At 55.7% G+C, this 20,805-nt stretch overlaps 1 protein-coding gene across 3 annotated transcripts; it reads left to right on the forward strand.

Moving 5' to 3' along the window:
* Positions 1-4,150: 4,150 nt before the first annotated feature.
* Positions 4,151-20,521, forward strand: STX1A (syntaxin 1A). 3 transcript variants are annotated; one of them, XM_037054767.1, is made up of 10 exons: positions 4,151-4,225; positions 11,903-11,980; positions 12,337-12,436; positions 14,981-15,055; positions 15,772-15,845; positions 15,943-16,051; positions 16,148-16,221; positions 17,034-17,171; positions 18,677-18,787; positions 19,148-20,521. In XM_037054767.1, the coding sequence occupies exons 1-10, from the start codon at positions 4,196-4,198 to the stop codon at positions 19,223-19,225; spliced, it is 867 nt and encodes a 288-aa protein (XP_036910662.1). In that variant the 5' UTR covers positions 4,151-4,195; the 3' UTR covers positions 19,226-20,521. The 3 variants fall into 3 exon arrangements, with proteins under 3 accessions (XP_036910662.1, XP_036910664.1, XP_036910663.1); XM_037054768.1 differs by lacking the exon at positions 4,151-4,225 and adding an exon at positions 7,497-7,596; XM_037054769.1 differs by lacking the exon at positions 19,148-20,521 and having other exon boundaries at positions 18,594-18,768.
* The last annotated feature ends 284 nt before the right edge of the window (positions 20,522-20,805 follow it).

The following is a 20,805-nucleotide window of genomic DNA, read 5'->3' on the forward strand; positions in this document are numbered from 1 at the left end:
TTGGGAGCTTTCAAATGCCCAGCCTTTTCCCCAGAGCTCCTCTATGGGAACACTGCTCATCCCAGCATGCAGGTGTTTACCACTCACTCCACAAAAACATTTTTGGTGCCAGTCTTGGTTAACCAATGAGAACATGATCCTGTTCCTTCCCTTCATCTAATGAGTGGACACACCCTCACCACAGACTATATTCACACAGGACAATGAGTGCTGTTCTCCATGTGGCCACTTCCTACTCATACTTTAAGCCCCAATTCAAATGCCCTGCCTCTGTGAAGTGGTCCCTGACTGCAGGGAGCTGGCCGCTCTGGGGACCCACGGCATCTGGTGCAGCAGTGCCTCCTACAGCCTTTGCCATGTTCTGGCTCCTCTGTCTCCGCCCACCCTCACCTGCCACTTCCGCCTTCAACCCTTGTTTCTTCTTCCATAGACAGACACACACACACACACACTACAACCCCCACCTTCACACAAAATCAGACTATTCCTGCCTCCCAAGACTCCAGCCGGTGTCCTACACCAACTCCTCACCGACCCACTACATGTCTTCCTGGATGTCGTGGCTACACATCCCGGTCTGAAGTCTTCCACTTCCCTGGATCTGCTCCTCCTCCAAGCACAGTTCTGCTCTCATCTGTGCACAATCAGTCACCAGGGCCTGTGGTCACTAGTTCATAATATCGTTACTGTTTTTATGTTTTATGTAAGATACAGTCTTTTAATTATTGAGATAAAATATAATGATATTAAATAAATCTCTTGAGTGCCTTTGACACTTTCCTGCAGCCCAGTGGGTCCTGCTCACATTTAGTTGGCCACGGTCTCTGGTCTCTCTCCCGGGTACCACAGCAGGCTGCTATAGCCAACTGCCCTCCATGCTGCTACAGAGGGCCCCTTCCCCCACTTTGAAACTTCCTCCATGCTGGCCACTTCCAGCCTGGCCCTCTCCCATGAACCTCAGAGTCTACTCACCTTTCCCCATTGGGAAGTCTAATGTGCAACCCAAACTTAACAGGTTCCAAACCCGAATTCTGATCTACCCCCACCTTCAACTTCCTGCTTATCCAGTTCTTCCTCTGCCTCTGCACATGCAACACCCTCTGCTCTGGTGTTCGGGTCAAAGCCCCTTGACTCCACTCTTCCTTGAGTTCTCTCTTTCTCGAAGTTGGCTCTATGTTTAAAGTGTATCCAGAATATGACCACTTCTCACCACTACCACTGCCATCACCTTTGTCCCAGCCGCCTGCAATATTGCAACCACAAAATGATGTCCCTGTGTCCTCCATGTCCCCTTCAGTCTATGCTCCACCCACCAGTCAGAGTAATCCCATTAAAGTCCAGGATGGAGCCTGGCCCTCCTCTGCTCAAAACTCTCCTACGACAAAAACAAACAAGCAAACAAAAAACCAAAACCTCCTGGGCTCCCATCCCACTTAGAGAGTCAAAGCCAAAACCTGCTATCACTTCTTAGGCCCCTCCCTCAACTTCTCTGACTTTAGCTCTTCTGAGTGCTTCCTCGCCCACCACACTGCACGCATCCTTGCCTTCTTGCTGTTTCTCGACAGGCTCCCTGCTCATGGTCATTTTCCTCATGGTCAAGTTTCCCTGCTCATGATCAAGTTCCCAGAGGGTACTTCGGGTCCCTCTGCCCAGAATGCTTTTCCACCAGAGGCATGCATAGCTCACTCCCTCACCTCTTTCAGATCTTTACTAAAATGCTACCCTCTCAGGCCTCCTCGACCACCTCATTTAAAATTGGAATTCACACCTCAGAACCAGCACCCCCTATTCCTTCTTTCCTACTTTATCTTTTCCATAGTATATCATCACAATTGTATATATTTTTTGTTTGTGTATCATCTCTTTCCTCTTCTAGAACATGGACTCTACGAGGACAAGAACTTTTGTCTGTCTTGTTTTCTACCACATCCCCAACACCTGCAACAATCAGCACATAGTAAATGCTCAATCAATACTTTTTAATTAAAGGAGTGAATGTCTGATACTTGATCTCTTCCTTGTCTGCACAATAAAATTTAACATTCAAGTCCTCCCTCACTTATCTCCTATCCACGCTCACTCTCATACCTAAGCGCAGCACCACAGCAGGCTCCTGCAGTTCTCCAAATGCTCCCCAACCCATGCCTTTGGGTACGCTCCTTTCTCTGCGCAGGAAGCCAGGGCACCACCGCATGCCGCAATCCCACTCCTCCAACACCCAACTCGAACATCGCGGCCTCTCTAGGAAATACCCTGGACCCCTCACATACTGAAATCATGCCTGTCTTTCCCACTACACTGGAAGCACATTAATTTCAGAACAGTGGCCCCAGAGCATGGTTTCCAAGGTCATATTTGATAAGTGATTGAATGAGGATAAAACATATATGAGGCCCTGCCTTGTGTAGCTCAGTGGGTTGAACTCGGGCTGCAAACCAAAGGGTTGCCAATTCAATTTCCAGTCAGAGCACATGCCTGGGTTGCAAGCCCGGTCCCCAGTGGGGGCCATGTGAGAGGCAACCACACATTGATGTTTCTCACCTTCTCTTTCTCCCTCCCTTCCACTCTCTCTAAATGAATAAATAAAATCTTTTAAAAAATATATGAGAAAGGCAGAGTTTAAGGTGAAGGGCACATGTTCACTATTTATTTTCCATGTTATCATTTAATATGCATTTCAATAAGCGATACTTAGCATGACATTTGGGATCTCTGAGGGTAGGAGCTGTGCTTCCTATTATTGCCCTCTCCCCATAGGGCCAGGCACTGGGCTATGGGGTACACCCAGGACCCACCCCACTGAATTATGCTGCGCACACGAAAGCACTCTGCACCAGGAGTCAGGCTGCACCTTCCCCACCATTTGTTCCCTGTAACCCTGAGCCAGTCCCTCTAGCAGGTGAATCATGGTTTTGCATCTGTCAAATGGGCAACACCAAAAAGGGTACAGGGAGGAGGGAACACCACCAATGCTTGTTCTGTGGGACACTCAAGGTCTGGATAACAGGGAAGGGTGTGGCTGTCTCTCATGCCAGGCCATCTCTGAGCTACTTATGGGCCAGATTTTCCATAGATGGCTGGAACAGTGTCTCTAGCCTGTTTACCAGCTAGCTAACCTGTGCCCACAATCTGGGACAAGTGCCAGGCCTGGACATATTGGGCAGCAAGGGGCTGGCCCAGCTCCAGAGCAATACCTTGGCAGCCCTGGGAAAGGGAAAAGGGTGTGCTTGGCCTGAGGTCAAGAGGGTCTGGGCCAGGGCACAGAGGAGGCAGCTGGGGTGTGTGTGTGTGGCTGCTGTCTCAACAGGATGCTGGCAGAGACCAGAAAAGGAGCATCTGCTATTGACTAGCCCCCACCCACAGCCCCTCTACAGTATTGCTAAGATCTTCCCATTAATGCTAGAGGGAGCTGGGTCCCTGCTTCTAGATAGGAAAGAGGATCTCAGGCTTGGAGCTGGGGCTCAGGGCTGGGGATGCAGGGATGAGGGAAGGAGAGGGAGCTATAACTTTGATCTCCCTTCCTCGAAGATAGAAGTGTTCCTGTATCCTACTGCGAGTAGAAACTAAAGGAAAAGGGGGGTGGTCACCCACCATCAGACTTGTGAACTGAGAAATATTTCTGAGGAAAGTGGGGGTCAGAGCCTGAGTCTAGGTGAAAGGGTTGGGAAAAGGGTGTAGGACCGGGGCTCGAAGGCTGGAACACTGGAGGAGGTTTTTGAAGGAGAGGTGCTGGAAGTTCCAAGCATTAAAAGCAAGAGAGGGGTCCAACTTCCAGCAAATCCCTGGGGATGTGAGGGACTGGGGCGGGAGGGGGTCGGGGAAGGTAAAGATCTAGGGTCCAGAACGAAGCTGAGAGGCTGAGTCGAGGAGGAGTTGGAGAAAGATAGGGAGCAGGGGCTCTGAGACCCAGTCTAGGCAGGGATCACGGGTCAAGACGCAGGAAGACGAGATCCCAGGGATTTGACAGATTTCATCTGTGGGAGATGAAAGTAAGGAGCCCGACTTCCAGGTCCTACGCTAGGTCAGAGCCTGGAGGGGAGGGGCGGGACGGACGCTGGGCGCGGCAGGGCTGGGGGCTGGGCCGGGGTCCCGGGGGCCGGGGCGGGGCCCGGCCAGCGCTGCGCAGCCGCGAGGAGGCCGCCGCGCATGCGGGACTCACAAGGCTGCAGCCGGCGCCGCGGCCACTCCCGGGAGCATGAAGGACCGAACCCAAGAGCTCCGCACGGTGAGTTCGGCCTCCGCTCGCCTCCCGTCCTGCGCGCAAGCCACTCCTCACCCAGCTCCTGTAGTCACCGGAACGGCAGCCCCTGCGTCCTCGACCCGGGGAGCGAGCCAGGCGGAACTGGGAACCCGAAGCCCCAAACGGGTCCCACCCCTCCGACCCACTCGGGGTCACGGACTGGCGTGGGCTCAGCCCCGTTGGCCGGCGGGCTGGTGGATAGAGTCCGGGGTCCTAGTTAAACTTTTGCGCCCTTCCTTGTTGCGAGGGGTTGGGGGTGGAGGGTCGAAGGGGTATTGATTGGATATCGATGGCAGGATAGAAGCCTGACCTCTCTCCGGGCCTCCGGAGCTAGTCCGGTCTCTGTCCGGAGCGAGACCACACGATGCCTGATCACTGACCCTCCTGTCCCAGCTCTGGTATAAACAGACGACGGGACCGTGCTGGGAAGGGGTCCGGAGGGGTCCCCTGCCTAGAGCCCCGCTGCGGGATGCGCTACGGAAACCCGGCGGTCGGGTGGGGCCCGGCTCCATGGCGGGCGCTGGCTCACGGGGTGTCCCGCCTCCCCATCCCATCACCTGTAGCTCTCATCACCTGTGGCTTCCCAGTAGGTCGCGATTGGGATCTGCTGCCAGCTCGGTTGCGGGAGGGGTCAGATCCCCCCCCCCCCCCCAGTCCACCTTCATGGCCTGCGGGCAGCTCAGCACAGCATTTCAAGACCCTTCAGGGGTTCTGTAGTCCGATTCAGACCTGAACCTATTTCTCACCTGTGTCTCAGAGGCCTCCGGTGTGTAGCTCCCGCGGCGCGGTTTGCGGGAAGAGGAAGGATGTGCAAAGGTTCTGAGGGCCCACCCTCTCCGCAGCCCTGACAGAGACCCCTACCCTCTCACCTCACTTCTGCCTTTTAGCAAAGTTTGCACCTCTGCCCTTAGGGATTATCAGGTCCGCGGGCCTGTGGGGTGGGGGTGGGGGTCAAGCACTGAAGGAAATGAACCCTACCTGTGGGGAGTGGGGGCCATCAGTGCGCTAGAGCAGGTTGAGTTGTGTCTGGTCCCCAGGCTGACCACCGTGCTGGTAAGCCGCGCCTGCTTTTTTCTGGGGGAGCCTTAGCTCAGCAATCCCCAGAGCCCTTCCCCTGCTGCCCACCTTGGAACCACCAGAGACCTAGGTCCCCTCATACGGAAAGTTCCAAGTGTCCTTTGGGCTTTTGGAAGCCCATGGATCCCATGGCTTGTCCTCCTGCCCAGAGGCTCCCTGTGTTTGTGCCTGGGTCTTCCCCAGTATACCAGTCTTGTGCCCTGGGCAACCTGGGGCTGGGCCCTGTACATTCCTGCCTTCATTTCCCTCTTGCTCTGACTGCTAGGCCCCACCCTACCCAGCAGACCTGTGTTATTCCCAAGTGTCCAGCCCCCAGGGTGAACCCCAGGAGGTTTCAAAGGAAGAAGGCAGTCCCTCATGTCCTATGTGGTGTCTGAACACTTCCCTGCCAGCCTTTGCGGTTGCCCTCAAGTTTCCTGTGCTGCATTGAGTCAGAAAGAGTAATCTGTGCAGTGAATGGTCTTGGGGTGCTTCTGCTGATGTTTGGGTACCAGGTGGGTCAGAGAAGAGTGTGTGTGGGAGCCAATGATCGCAGTCCTCTACATATGACAGGGCTTCTGGCTCTGCTGAAGGGGAAACTGGGGCACAAGAGAGCAAGTGGCTTGCTTGGTAGATCAAGAGGGATGGTAGAAAGGGGCTTTGCGTAGTCCTGAAGGCAGGTGAACTGAGGCCTGGCTGGGACTCTCCCGGGAGAGTGAGTTGTAGGGAGCTTGCACCCAAGTCTGTTGGCTCTGGTTTGTGTTTCTGTGATCCCTCTACTCTGTCCGCCCAGGTGGGTGCTTAGATGGTAAAGCCTGGTTTCTCTGTGAATCATTCCTCTCCAGACCCCAGCCCTCAGGTATTCTGAGCTCATGGAGGCTGCCATACTCATTGCTGGGGGCCTGCCCATTAGGGGTTTCTAGCGCCCTGGATGAGGTACTGGAAGGAACCCACAGTGGTGGGGGAGGGGTGTGGAATAGTTAGTCTGGGGCTGCCATTCCCACAGCTTTCCCCCTGGGCCTCAAGTTCCCATCTATGAAGTGGAGATAGGAAAACCTAGAACCCAGATTCTCAGGGCAAGAGGTGTGGTCATAGGACTCCTGACTCTGACTCCATATTTCAGGGAGACCTTTAACCCCTGGAGCCAGAATTTTCAAACCAGAATTCTCAGGAACCAAGAGGCCAGTAATGGACAGAGGTGGTGCTTGGGACAGCAGCATGCAGTGTCCCCAACCTCCTCATCCCCCTTCCCCACCCAACCCTACCACATTTGGAAGGAAGGCTGGCAAAGGAAATTTATAAAAGTTACACTAGGTGAAGGGGCTGGCTCATTTCCTCAGCGTTCTGCAGGCCAGGTTCAGCCCTCCAGCCTTCTCTAGTCCCCTGATCTTCCCTCCTGTCGTATGGAGAGTGAAGGGGATCATCAGAGCCAGTGTGGGGCCTCAACACTGTGGGCAGTCCTCAGAGATCAGAAGCACAACTGGAGGCTCAAGAAGAGCAAAGACTGACCCAGAGTTACAACTTGGGAGACCTTGGGGACAAGGTGCCTGGAAGCCCTGCCTGGCATGCAGCTGCCTCCTTCCCCCAATTCAGAAGCCTCCCTGGTTTTCTTTCTGAGAACTTCCTGGAGCCCATCCACCCTCCCTGGACCCAGCACTGTGTTTATGTGCATGCTAGGCTATGCGGGACACAAGGGACCTGCCGCAGCAGCCAGAGGACAGAGGGAGGAGGCAGAGTCTGTGTGGCCAGACCCTGGAAGAAGCCTTCTTGGAAGAAGAGGACTTGGGATGACTCAGGAGGAGGAATTTGATATGAGTGGGAGGGAAAAGGTTGTCCAAAAGGAGGGGCCAGAGTGACCAAAGGCAGAGAGGTGGGAATGCCCAACAAGAGGACGGGGTTGGGGGAGGATGGCCCTGACACCAATCTGGAGCAGGGCCCAGCCTACTGGCGCTGCCCAGGAGGGCCCGTGTAAGAAGTCCAGTCCCTCTTTGCCCACCAGTTTCCCTTTTCTCCCTCACTGCTAGGAAGAGACCAGGGGTCCTAGAGTAACACCAGGCAGGTTTGTACCTTATTCTCTCTGTGCTCATTTCACCTGTACAGTGGAGCCAGCAGTATCTGCCTTGAGGAGTAGAAAAAAATGGGGGTGTAAAATAGGCCCTTCTTCCTTCCCTCCAATGATCTCCTTGGGGTTTCCCCAAAAGAAGCGATGGATTTGAGCACATTTTCATCTGGGATGCAGCTGGAATGGCCTTTGGGGATGCTCTGGTCCAACCTCCTATCTTACAAGTTAGAAAACTGAGGTCCAGAAAGGGTCAGGGGTTTTCCAAGGTCACACAGCAGCTGCAGCAGAGCCCAGCCCCTGCCCACCACCTGAAGCTGCCATCCTGAGCTCCTCTGTGGCCCTGCTGAGAGCAGGGATCCAGTGGAGGAGGAAGAACACAGGGTGGGGGATCAGACTGGAGAACCCTCTTGCCTGGAGACCCAGCTCGGCCTCTCACACACCCCACTAGGCTCTGGACCTCTGTCTTCTAATGATATTGACTTTGATTAGTCATTAAAAAGATGAAGGGGGAAAAATAGCCCTTGAGGCAGACAACAACAACTCCTACTCAGTAGGAATGAATCAACCTTGTCGCTAGCCTGCTGCCGCCATCCCTGGGGACTGGCCTGCAGGCGCCTCTTGGAAGAATCAAGCTCTTGTTTCCAGGAAGGTGTCGTGGAATCTGGGAGCTTCTGCCAGGCGCGACCACCAGGACTGCCTAGCCTCCACTGGCAAGAAGCTTAGGGCTTCCTAGTGGTTCTAGCAGGGATCCTCTCCTTCCTGAAGGTTGCTGTGGTTGGGGCAGCGTCCTCTCCCACCCCTGTCCAGTTTTCATTCCTGCTTGCTCAGCCTGGAGGCACTGAGGCCGGGCTGAGACAGCCAGCGTGTCAGAAAGGAGTGAGACCAGACCAGAGGTTCTCAATCTTGAGGGGCCTCACCATTCCCACCCCCATAAATTCTGACTTGATCTTTCTGAAGTAGGACCCTGGAAGCTGTTTTTTCAAATCCCTGGGGTTGAGAACCATTGAAAGATGAACAGAAAACACTAGGACAGATTGAATGCTGGCTGGGTGTGGGGGGAGGAGGGAGAGCGTTGGTGTCTCCCAGTTTCTGACCTGAGGAGCCCTTGGGAGCAGGGGCTCTACGCAGGGGGTCTAGAGGAGGGGTTCAGGAGAAAGACAGAGCCTGTCTTTGGCCAGGTGGCAGGCAGCATGCCCACACGATGGCTGGGTGGGCTGACCCAGAGGACTTTTGAATCTTCAAGCTTGTAGTTGCCCCATGGCTCTAGCTGCCACTTCTGTGCGGGAGCCACCCAAGTACCCAGTTCCACCCCTGCTGTCTTTGTGGAGCTGTGACTGCCACTCAGAGAGGGTTGGTGGGTTCCCGGAGGGGTCAGGGCCCTAATCATTCAACAAACACCACTTCCTGTATGGGGGGTCAGGGCCCTAATCATTCAACAAACACCACTTCCTATATGTGTGTGATACTCACTCCGGCCCGTCCAGGAGTGCGTCTGGGCGAGGGGCAGGGGAGGTAGCGGTGCTGGCTTCCTACATCCTTGTCGTTTACTTGGTGTCCATCGATGAGAACTGATTAGCATGAGAACTGATTAGCGTCTGAGTTGATCTGGGGGACATCTCTAGAAAGGCGCTATTCCAGGGTCTCGGCCTAGATGTGGGTGACATTGCAGGGCATGACGGACTCCTGAGCCATCAGGTTCTCACAGACTAGAACAAGGATCAGAACAAATGAAGAAATGAGACAAAAAAGTTCCTTCACTCAAACCCACAATCTAACCACGAAGACAGTGATAGGGAAGGACTTGAAGCTTTCCTTGACAGGGAGTGCTATAGCATCAGATAATTTATGTGATCTCTGGCTGCATTAACAGAGGTAGAATATGTAGGAAGAGGGAGGGGATGGGCCAGCTTTTTGGCACTGCTCAGACCACAATCAGCAACAGATTGCCTTTGTATCCTGTACTACAGGGGAAGACAGAGGCCAAGCTGAACAAGTTAATGGTCAGCAGCTATAATTTAGGGCCCCTGGGAAAGATCTGAAGGGGTGGGAATGGCCAACAAAAACTCAAGTAGGGTGTGGATGCTGCCTTCAGATTTCTGGCAAGGCCAACCAGGGGAGAAGACACCAAGAGATTCTTTATGGCCTGGGGCTAAACCAGGAAAGGGAGGGACTTTCTAGCAACTGGAGTTGCCCAAGATGGGCAGAGCTGGCTGGGGAAGCTAATGAACTCGCCATCACAGGGGGTATGCAAGCTGAGACTGGAAATGGGGGGTCAAAGAGACTTTGCAGGTCCCTTAGGGTTTGAGAGTCTGTGACTGTGGCTCCATTAGGGGTGTGACTAGGGTGTGGGGAACCAGAGAATCGAGATACTGACCCAAGGGAGCGGGGGAAGACTTTTGGAAGGAGGTGGCATCTAGGGAAGAGGAGAATGTCAGTGTCATTGAATCAGCATCCCAGGCAGAGGGAACTGCATGGGAAAGCAGGGAGGACTGTGGGTGGATTGGAGGGGTAGAGATCAGATTCAATTCCCCTGGAGTATCCCCTCAGGGTTTCACTTGGAGTGACAGCTGGTTTGACCTAAGCTGTGAGGTCAGGCGCTAGCTAGACTCCCCAGTTGTCTTTGGGGCCAATCAGAATGCCCCAACCTGGGTGCCTCAGTCAGACCCTGGCCCCTGTGTCCTGTTCCCAGCTCTACCCTTGTAGATGGAGAGCCTGGAGGGCTTTCTTGCCAACCTTCTGTGGGAGCCTTCGGCTCTCTAGGGACCTGTGAAGGTAGCAAGTCAGAGCTGGCTGGATATCTGGAGAAGATACGTTCCTGTTTTACAGATGGGCAAGCTGAGGCCCAGAACAGGACACCAGCCCAGACTTCCGGGGTCTCTGGCAGTGACTCTTATCTCTGGTGACTCCTGTGCCCTTGTTTTAGGCCCTAGCAGGTCACTACTTTCTCTGGGAAGGGAGCTGGGAAATTCTTCTGCTCCTCTGAGTGCACCCCCGTCCTCCGGGCACGGGGATGGAGCGGGCAGGGCCCTGAATGGTAAGAGCTCCTAGGGTCAGATGCCAGCCTGGCAGGCTGCCCAGGAAAGGGAACTGGGCTCCTTCCAGGCTGCACTCTACCTCAGTTTCCCTGGAGAGTGTTCTTCTAGTTCAGCTCCTGGGCAGGGCATGGTCTGAAAGTGTGGAAATGGCTCCTAGATTTCCTGTGCCTATGAGTGGGCTTGGGAGGGGGAGGGGGGCCACCTGGTAGCCGCTGCAGGCACTTATGGGCGCCAGGATTTATTTTAGCTGCTGGGGAGGAGGTGTGATCTCTCAATGAGAGGGGCCTCTCCAAGCTGTCTCTGTAAAGCTCCTAGCCCAGCCCCACTTTGGTGGGGTAGTGGGACCCCGAGAGCCCTGGAGCACATTCCTTCACAACATGTTGTGCTTCCCCATCCATCCTCAACCCTCCCTCCCTGCAGCCAAGTGTCACTGCCCCCCTTTTGTAGAGGAGCAAATAGACCCACAAAGTAAGTCCCTTAGCTTCCCTCTCTTCTCAGCCTCTGTTTCTCTCCTGGGCCCTGATGAAAGAGAGCAAGGAGGTAAGGGCCAGTACCTAGCTAGCTAGTACCTCCTCCCCTTGGGACACCAAGAAATGAGGAGGTGTGACTGAGCTTGAGAACCCTGAGAGGGACAGTCCTGCCCTGGGTATCCTGGCCTTGGCTGTGGAGAGGTCCTGGGTCTTGCCAGTGGAGTGAGTTTGACTCTGGCAGAGTCAAAGTGTAGGGTGGACAGTAACAAGCACGGCCAGCATGCTGGGAAGTCATAGGCGTAATTACCATGCCCCCCACTCTGTGCTGAGGGTGGCTTTTGTACGGCTGCTCCTGGAGCAGCAGAGCGAGGCCTGCACCTGTGGCTGAGGCCGAAGGTGGGCTCCAGCCAGGTTGCAGCATGACTGGCCTCTTGTGCCTGCTGGGCCCAGCTCTGGGCCTGGATAGAAAGAGGGTAGCCTGAGAGGACTGAGTGGGTAAAGCAGGCACCTGGCAAGGCAATCCCTCTTTCAGGCCCATCTGGGGTACTGTAGGGATGGCCCTGTGTCTGAGCCATCTGGCCTTTTGGGAAAGAAGGCTTGGGAAGACCTAGCTAGGAGAGTAGACAACTCTGGCTCCCAGGTAGCCTGTCTCAGGTGAGGTCTTATGAATTGGGGTCGATGGCCTAGAGACCAAGCCCTGAGGTTTTCTTGCTCGGCCAAAGGCAGGGCCTCCCGAGCAGCACTGTAGAATGAGGGAGGTTCTGGGAGGACCCCAGTCCTGTGGGGAAGGGCAGGCAGCTGGGCAGGGAGGGGAAGGAATCCATGGCCTGGAGACTGAGACTTGGCCCTGTCACCAACTTGACAAGCAAGGCCCCTCTCCTTTTCCCGGGTCACCAGGGATCTTTCAGGTCTGACTGTGGTTGTTCCTGCCCTGGAGCTGCAGCCTGCAAGCCTGCCATGTGTGGGTGCCAGGCAGTTTGGGGTCCCAGGTCCAGTGGTCCTACCATAGGTATGCTCACATGTACCCATCCCTGTGCAGGCTAAGGACAGCGATGATGACGATGATGTCACTGTCACCGTGGACCGAGACCGCTTCATGGATGAGTTCTTCGAACAGGTGGGAGCCAGCACACCTGGCCTTTACCCATACACTGGTGGGCCCTGGGTGACCACAGCTCAGCGCTGAGCTGGGCCCTGCACCTACATTCCTGTTCCCAGCTCAGCAGCCTTCAGGCACCAGTTAAGGAACCTATTTTGAGGGTGAATAGATGGAAGCTCAGAGGGGAGCGAAGTTTAGGGTTGGCCCAGCCCACTTCTCCTCACCCTGGCATGGAAGGTACTTGGAGCAGCCGGTGCCCTGCCACGAGTGGAAGCCTGGCCCTGAGCCTCATCTCTGGCCCCATGTGGATAAGCCATGGGCCCAAGGAGCCTCGACCCTGGATTTTCTCCTGACCACCTGGCCTTGGCCCACAGGTGGAAGAGATCCGAGGCTTCATTGACAAGATCTCAGAGAATGTGGAGGAGGTGAAGCGGAAGCACAGCGCCATCCTGGCCTCCCCCAACCCTGATGAGAGTGAGTGTGTAGGTGTAAGGGATGGGTTTCGGGCTCTATAGGCCTCCAGGAAGGTGCTGTGGCCCCAGGAGGGGCACCTGGGCCTGGCCAGGATGGGGAGGAGGTCAGTGCCCATTATCACATGCTGGACCCAGGCCTCCCACAAAGACTCCCAGGTTGGATGGGTAGCCCTCCTCAGGCCTGGGTGGGGTCAGGAAGCCAGCCTGCGCTCCTCAGGTAAACGCTTTTTCCCTAAGGCCCTGGGCTGACTGCAGCCCTGGGATTCTAGGAGGAAGGCATGGTGGGAGGGAGCTCCCTCTGATGAATAGGAGGCTTCTCAGCCCAGCCCCTCCCTTTCCCTTGCCTCCCTGGGGAGCAGATGGCGCTCTGAAGCAACGACGCTGTAGGAGGGCAAGCTGGCCAAGCAGGCAGAGCTTCCGGAAAGAGCCGGCAGCCTTGATACCTGGCCACTGGTACCCTGGCACTGGGCATTCTCAGGGCTCCAGGAAGTCACCTCCCTCCACACAGGGAGCCTGTGTCCCCAGACACGTCTCCCTGACCCGGTTGTCACAATTCCTGTTGAGGTGTTGATTACTACACTATTGTATGCCAGGCTGACAAGGTGCAAGCCGAAGGTCCTCTCCCCTGGTCGGGGCAGTGGCAGGAGCCAGGGTCACAGCCTGCTACCCAGGCACTCAGGACTTGCTTTTCATTTCATTTCCAGCACTGCTTCCCTGTCCATGACCTTTTACCCCAGGCCCACAGGCATCCGTAAGCACCCAGAAAAATACCTCTCCACAGCCCCACAGTGTGCCAGAACCTAAGGCCAATGCCATACCGCCAAACCCAGTGCCAGGCCCTTGGAAGGCAAAATGAGTCAACTGGCAGCCCGGGTGACTGTCCCAGAAAGGGGTAGAAAGGAGGGAGGGCAGCAGGGCGCACATCCGCACAGCCACACAACCAGTGCAGTGGCCATGCTTCGCCTCTCTCTCCCCGCAGAGGCTTGTCTGGGACAGTAACATGACGTGGTTTGTCGATGTGCCCATGTGTGTCCACGGTGGGTCGAAGGGGGCAGACTGTGGGGCACGAACTATAAAGAACTGCAAATTTGGCCTCTCACCCGCTGGAAGGTGGGGTGGCGTGGGGTGACACGCTGCCTAGCTCCCCCGCCAGACTCCCTTGTGCCACTTTGGCACTTCTTCCCATGTCACACAGTTAGCAGCAGCTAGTTCAGAACTGCCACCTGTGGGCGGAGCAGTCAGGAGGTCGCTGAGACGGGCTGAGTGAAGTGAAGTGTTCTAGGGCAAAGGCAGGCAGAGTTAAGGAAGAGTCACGAGAAAAGATGGCAGTGAATGGGGGGACTTTCCTGGGCTGAGGCTTGCTCTGCCTCCTCTGGGGACAGCCATCCGGGCTGGGCTATTTTGGGTCTGTGCTTAAAAGGCTGAGACGTTAGAGCGGCTGGTGCCCAAGTTTTCCTTTGTTCATACGAAAGAGGCTTCCCTCCTCCTCTCCTCAAAGCCCCACTCCGCCTCACGCATACTGGGCTCTGGAGCAGCCCCACCCGATCCTCCACTGTACACACCCCTCTCCAATCCTTTATAGACCCTTCTAAAGAGGCCCCAGCCCTGGAGGCAAGCGGAGGATGGGTGAGAAAGGTTGCAGCCTGGAGCTCAGTTGTAGTTTCTCCAGAAAGTGGAGTCTGGGGGGCTGCCAGAACCCACTGGTTCACCCAGCCAGTACCTGAGGGAAGCAGCCACCTTGCCCCCTTTGCCAACCAACCCCTCACAGGGAGTGGGGCAAGCTGGGCACCCTCCTGACTTCTGCCACCTTTAGGGAGATCGTTCCAATTGGGACAGGGCCCAGAAACACCAGCTATTGCCCCTCCCTCAACCTCTCCCTCTCATAGGCCCTCTGACTGCTACCTCCAGGGGCCCCACCTCTTTGAAGCTCTTTCCCACCCAGACCTCCAGGTGCCTCCTGACCCCATCCAGCCACTGGGCACTCAGCTGTTTGCCTCCACTGAGCTCAGTACCTAGGGAGGGAGACTTTGTGAGTAGAACAAGGTCTGCCGCCCAGCCCCCTTGCCCCCTGGCCCCCTGGCCCAGGATGTCTTGATGTAGGGGCTGGCTTCTGCCTCCCTGGTCCCTGGTCCTGCCCGCCCACTGGTGGGCCACCAGGTAATGCTAGGTGAGCCCACACCCCCCGCCTTCGATTCAGGCAAATATCAAGTAAATGCACCCCAGTGCCAACTGCAGCATCACCAGCTGCTCCACAATTTATTTTTGCCTTAAATTTAGACCCATCTGTTATCTGCAGGGGTGGGGGAGCCAGGGGAAGAAGGGAGGCTCCTTGGAAGGCAGCACAGGAGGGGGTGCGACTGCAGCTGGTGTGGCCCTGGCTCAGGATCGGAGGGGCAGACAGAGCCTTAGCCAAGAAAGAGGGAAAAGGCAGGACCCAGGGTCTATCTAGACCCCCCCGTTGGCAGGCCCCCTGTGCAGGAGACTGAGCCTAAACACTGGCGTGGGGGAACCCAGGGTGTCTATCCCCAACCTTTTGCCCCCACAGAGACGAAGGAGGAGCTGGAAGAACTCATGTCTGACATAAAGAAGACAGCAAACAAAGTGCGCTCCAAGTTGAAGAGTGAGTCTGGGCTCCAGCTTGTCTAAGGTGGGGGGGCATTCTAGGCCTGTCTCCTCCATGCCCACAGGGTTTCTTCAACGTAAAGGGAGAACACTGAGCCTTGCTTTCCTTTATGAGGCTGCCATCTTGTGCCATTCACTCAATGGCTACCCTGCAGGCCTGTTTGCGCCAGGCTCTGGGCTGGCCCTTAGAACATGTGCCTGAGGCTTCATCCAGGGAGTGCTCCACCCTGGGCACTGTCCTCCACTTCACACCCGAGAGGAGTGTCCAGCACTGCCTGGATCCACACAGAGCCTCCATGCACCTGGGTGGGTACAGATGTGCGTGTCTGAAGGCACAGGCCTAGTGCCTGTGTGCCCTGCAGGTTGCAGCCATCTGGCCCTCCCCATTTGGGCATGGCCTCATGTTGGTTGTACAGCCTTCCTGAGCACCAGAGAGACAGCATGGGCCTGAGCCACCAGGCCCAACATATAGTGGGTGCTCACAAGTGGGGGTGCATATGTGCACATATCTACACATGCATTATGCCTAGAAGGGCCTCTGTTGGCTCCTCCATCAGTTCCTGGCCCTCCCTTTTTTTCTTTTTTCCAGTGACTCCACTTATAGGCCACACAAGACTTCCCAGGGAGTACCTAAGCCAGATCCTGGGGGTGTGGGTCGGGGGTCAGTGGTGAATGGGGGGCAGATTATGGCTGAGCAGCTATCTGTTCCCCCAGGCATCGAGCAGAGCATTGAGCAGGAGGAAGGCCTGAACCGCTCATCCGCTGACCTGAGGATCCGGAAGACGCAGGTGCGGGCTGGGCCTCTGGGGTGGGCACCTGGCCTCTGAGGCTCTCTGGCCATTTGGGACTGGGCCTGACACCTGCACCCCCATCTCGGACCCCCAGCACTCCACACTGTCCCGGAAATTTGTGGAAGTCATGTCTGAGTACAATGCGACACAATCTGACTACAGGGAGCGTTGCAAGGGCCGAATCCAGAGGCAGCTGGAGATCAGTAAGCTGAGGGGGTGGGGCAAGGGCTGAGGTGCCTGGCAGGGCTGCTGCCAAACTCCCTGGGGAGGATTGCACTCTCTGTGACTCCTGCTTGCAGCTGGCCGGACCACAACCAGCGAGGAGCTGGAGGACATGTTGGAGAGTGGGAACCCGGCTATCTTTGCCTCTGGGGTGAGTATGGACTCCACAGGCACCCCTCCCACCGGGACCCCTCCCACCATGACCCTGGAGTGCTTGATATGGGCAGTATTTGGACACAGCCACCTTGTGAGGCAGGTTTTAGAGAAGAGAAGGATGAGTCCCAGAGAGGAGGGGACCAGGTTGAGGTCACATAAATGTTAGTGGCAAAGGTCTCCTCGTTCCTCTCAGTGGAACCACTTTCTTGCCACCCCTGCCCATTCCCCACTGGCTTGGGCCTCCTTCCACCATTCTCAGGACCTTCTTCCCCTCTGGGAAAAGTGTGGTGCTCTTGGCCATCTCTAAATTCAAGTGAAGCTCTGCTCTGTTGAGCAGGGAGCTTCCTGAAGGAGGTGGCATATAGGTGAAGAGGCAGTTTGGGGGAATGGGTTCTGGGAGGAAAAAGTAGGGGACAGCTATATTCAGTACAGGAGGAAAGGGGACTAGAGAAAGGCAGTGTAACACCCAGGCCGATTGGGCAGTCATCTTGGGCTCTGTACCATGCTGGTGATAAGAGCTCTCACTCAGCAGTTACCATGCACAAGCACAGGTAGGGAGTGTTAATAGACCCCATATGGCAGGTAGAAAATCGGGTCTCAGAGAAGTTAGGTAATGGCTAGTAAGAGCTGAGCAGAAACTGGGGGAGGGCCACAGCTAAGGAGGAAGCCTCAGGCTCTCCTTCCAGAAACTTCTGCTTATGCCACTGTCCATTCCAACTGCTTTTGCAGTTGGCTTCCTGTTTTCCTGGTCCCCACCCCCTTTGGCAAACGCCTGGGTCCCAGCCCACTCACTGCTCCTGTCCCTAGATCATCATGGATTCCAGCATTTCGAAGCAGGCACTGAGCGAGATTGAGACTCGGCACAGTGAGATCATTAAGCTGGAGAATAGCATCCGAGAGCTGCATGACATGTTCATGGACATGGCCATGCTTGTGGAGAGCCAGGTGAGCGCCCAGAGCCCTGCTGCTCTGTCCCCCATCCACGGCAGCACCCAGGGCTGCACTAACCCCCACCCTTTCTGCCCGACATGCTGCCCTGCCTGGGAGGGACCATGTCTTCAAGGTAACTCTAATCACCGGCTGTTGAAACTGCCTCCAGGGCCTCACTCCCGGAGTCTCTTCTGCATGGCTCTGCTTGGCCCTCGAGGATCTCAGGCCCTGCATGGCCCTACCCACCTCTTCCTACCTTATCCACTAGCTGTTTGTCATGTAGGCAAGGTGGATGGGCATTTTTCTAGGGACAGTTGAGAGCCTGCTTCCTGGAGCTGAGGTCTATTGGATGAAGGGCAGCGTAAGTAAATGACAACTGTCATTCCAGTTGTGCCAAGTACTCAGGAAATGTTAGAAGGCAGCATGGAGACAGAGCAGTAGTTCTCAAACTTGGAAGTACCCAAGAATCACTTGGAGGGCTTTTCTTTAAGTTTCCCTGTTGTAATTCCCATTCCCAGAGATAAGTAGGTTGGCGTAGGAGTTTGCATTCCTAATATGCTAAAGGGTGATGCTGATGTTACTAATCCAAGGGTCATACTTGGAGTACCACTTTGATACAGTCACTGTGGAGGCCACTTTGGGTGGGGGGTTAGAGGGGCCTCTCTGAGGAGGCAGTGTTTGAGCTCTAGAGACATCACAGAGGAAGAATGAAGAGCTGGCCCAGACAGAGGGACGAGCAACACATATTTGAGGGGCAGAACGGAGGTGCATGTGGCCGGAGCACAGGGGCAGTTGGAGATGAGGTAGACGGGGGCCTTGGCAGGTCGAGTCTCTTCTAGACTGGAGGGTCTTAAGTGTGGGAGTGGTGTGACCCACCGTCAGGAAGCAGGGAGCTCCTGAGCATGCTGCTGCTGCTGCCACCTGGGTGAGAAATTATGGTGACACGGACTCCCATGGAAGCGGTGGACTTGGAGAGAGTTGTCAGTTGTCAGCACAGTGCCGCTAGGACTTTTGGGCGTGTCACAGTCAGAGTGGCCTCTGCAGGCTGCATGGGACCATACTGCAGGGCCCAAGAGGGCTGTGGGGCTGTGGGGGGTATTTTTAAACATTGAAGACCCCCATCATGCCTGGAGAGGATGGAACTGGGGGCTCCCTATGGTCACCTTGTGAGCTACAGCCACACTCCAGCCCATCCACTCCTACCCCTGCCTTCCTCTGCCCCGCACGGTCCTCTGCACCAAGTACTAGGGTCAAGGCCCTAGCTGAGCATTCTTTGCATGGTTTGCATGCCCTTGACTGAGACTGCATGGCCAGTTCCCTCCCCAGGATGGCTGCTCTGTGGAGAGAGGTGGGAACTACCAGGGGTGCCTGGCTTGCAGGGCATAGGTAAGAAGCTGAACCCCATTCTCCTCACACCTTTTCTCTCTTTAACCTCAGGGCACTTTCCTGAAGTCATACCCCAAGCCCCCTCTGGACCCTGAGGAGGGCCTTCTGGAGCTCTCATGCTCCTGGCCCCACAGGGGGAGATGATTGACAGGATCGAGTACAACGTGGAGCACTCCGTGGACTATGTGGAAAGAGCCGTGTCTGACACCAAGAAGGCCGTCAAGTACCAGAGCAAGGCACGCCGGGTCAGTAGCCCCAACACTGCCCAGCCACGTTTCCCATGTACCCATTGGTGATCACAGATCCCCCTCAACTCTGCCTCTGTCCCACCCCTCCCAAGTCTGCAGTGCCTTATTGTAACCACCCCCAGGCCCATTCCAGGTCATCACCTTTCCCACAGTTAGCCTCTCAGACTCTTCAGCCCTCAACCATCATCTCAGTCCCCAACAGACCTGAGACTGCTTGTTCGGGGCTCTGCCAGGTGGCACGTTTACCCACTCAGTCCTCTCAGGAGACTCTAAAACCCCCGTCTCCACAAAGCTCTGCCCAGCCACAGCTGCTCCCGTGCTCTGACTGAGGCCTTTCCTTTTGCTTCCTTGGTTCAGAAGAAGATCATGATCATCATCTGCTGTGTGGTCCTGGGCATTGTCATTGCCTCCATCTTTGGAGGTATCTTTGGATAGAAACTACTCCACTTGCCACTCTACTCTGGATGGTCCACCCTAAGGAAGCCCCCTGGCTGCTGACGCCCTTCGGCTCGGAACCTCTCCTTCCCACCTCACACTGCTCCTTTCTGTCACGGGGCCCTCCATACCCACCCTGCCCTGAGCCGTCGTGTGCATGATCTTTGTAACAGTGTGCGTCTGTACAAGAGGTAGAGGGGAGCCAAGCTGGGAAACAGCCAGTGGGGTGCAGACAGGTCAGCAAGGGACAGACTCAGGCCCTGGCCCAGGCTGCCTCACCCTTCCTAGGCCTCTAGTAATTCCACTCTTAAACTGAGGGGTCTGCCCTCTCTGGGTGTCAAGACTCTCTGGACCCTAACCTTGCCTCCTACTGACACACCCACCTGCCCTGTCTTCTCCAGCTGTCCCCCTAAGCCCAGCCCCCTGAGGGGTGGGGACCAGCTGCACATGGTGCTGCTTTTCAGGTTAGGGGAGGGATGGCCCTGAGAGACAGCCCAGCTCTAAGCCTCTTAACAGCCAATCACTGCCAGGGAGGCTCAGGGTGCTGTGGCCAGATGGCTTCTGGCCATGTCAAGACCAGGCTCCCTCCCCTACCTATGGGCAGAGTCCAACAGGTCTTCGGCTGCCTCAACCTCCCTTCCCACATTCCTAGAGTACCAGGAGCAACCTGGGCTCTGCCTGACCCCAGATCACATCTTGGAAGAGGCTGGCCAGTGCCTGGTCTCCAGCCACCCTTGGAGCTAGAGGCAGAGCAGGCCCCAGTCAGGCCAAGCCCTCAACCTGGGCCAGACATTCTCCTCAGCAGGCCTTTGTTAGGTCCTCAAGCCATTGTGTTGCATGTTTGGGACAGTGGTCCCTGCTCTCTTGTGCTCTGGGAAGTCAGGTGTCACTTCAGGCCTGCAATCACATCCTTTCCTTGCTTGTCCCCCCCCCACCCATTGATGTGCCACGTGAGTGTCAGATGTTTTGGATGCAGTATTCAGCAGCTAGCCAGGGAGTGTTACCTCCCTCCCCACCATCTCGGGGCTTTTCAAGTCAGAAACGAGCCCCCACTTCAAGATCCTTCTCTTCCTCGTTGACAGGCAAGGAGTATGCATGCAAGTGCATGCAGTAGGGAGTGGGGCCAAGTCTGAGCCCCACTTCCCTCAGCTTTGCTCCTGCCCAGTGACTGACCACTGTCCGTGTTGCCTTCTTTAATGACTTCCCTGCCCTCCTTTACCCCTTCACCAAAGGTCTTGGTACAACCAGCTGCCCATTTTGTGAAATTTTTATGTAGAATAAACATTTGTATCTGTACTGTGCCTCTACTTTAGATTCCTTACTATTATGTTATGCCTTAGGACTTGGGGGTGTGTGTGTGACAACATGGGGGAGGGGTTCAGCAGCAAAGTATCCCAGCCTTCAACTCCCAGACCTGGGCCCTCCACTGCAGCCTGAATGTCTCAGCTCCTGCTCAGCATCTGATGTCTGTTCTGTATTGAGGGCACAGATCTTCCCACTTTTCTCAAGTCACTGGCAACCAGTGGATTCTCTCTTACCATTCTTCAGTCCCTCACACACCCCCGTGTAGGAAGGACCTG

Source organism: Sturnira hondurensis, unplaced genomic scaffold (genome assembly GCF_014824575.4).
Source record: "Sturnira hondurensis isolate 20B ecotype Veracruz unplaced genomic scaffold, ASM1482457v3 Scaffold0008380, whole genome shotgun sequence".
Lineage (NCBI taxonomy): Eukaryota > Metazoa > Chordata > Mammalia > Chiroptera > Phyllostomidae > Sturnira > Sturnira hondurensis.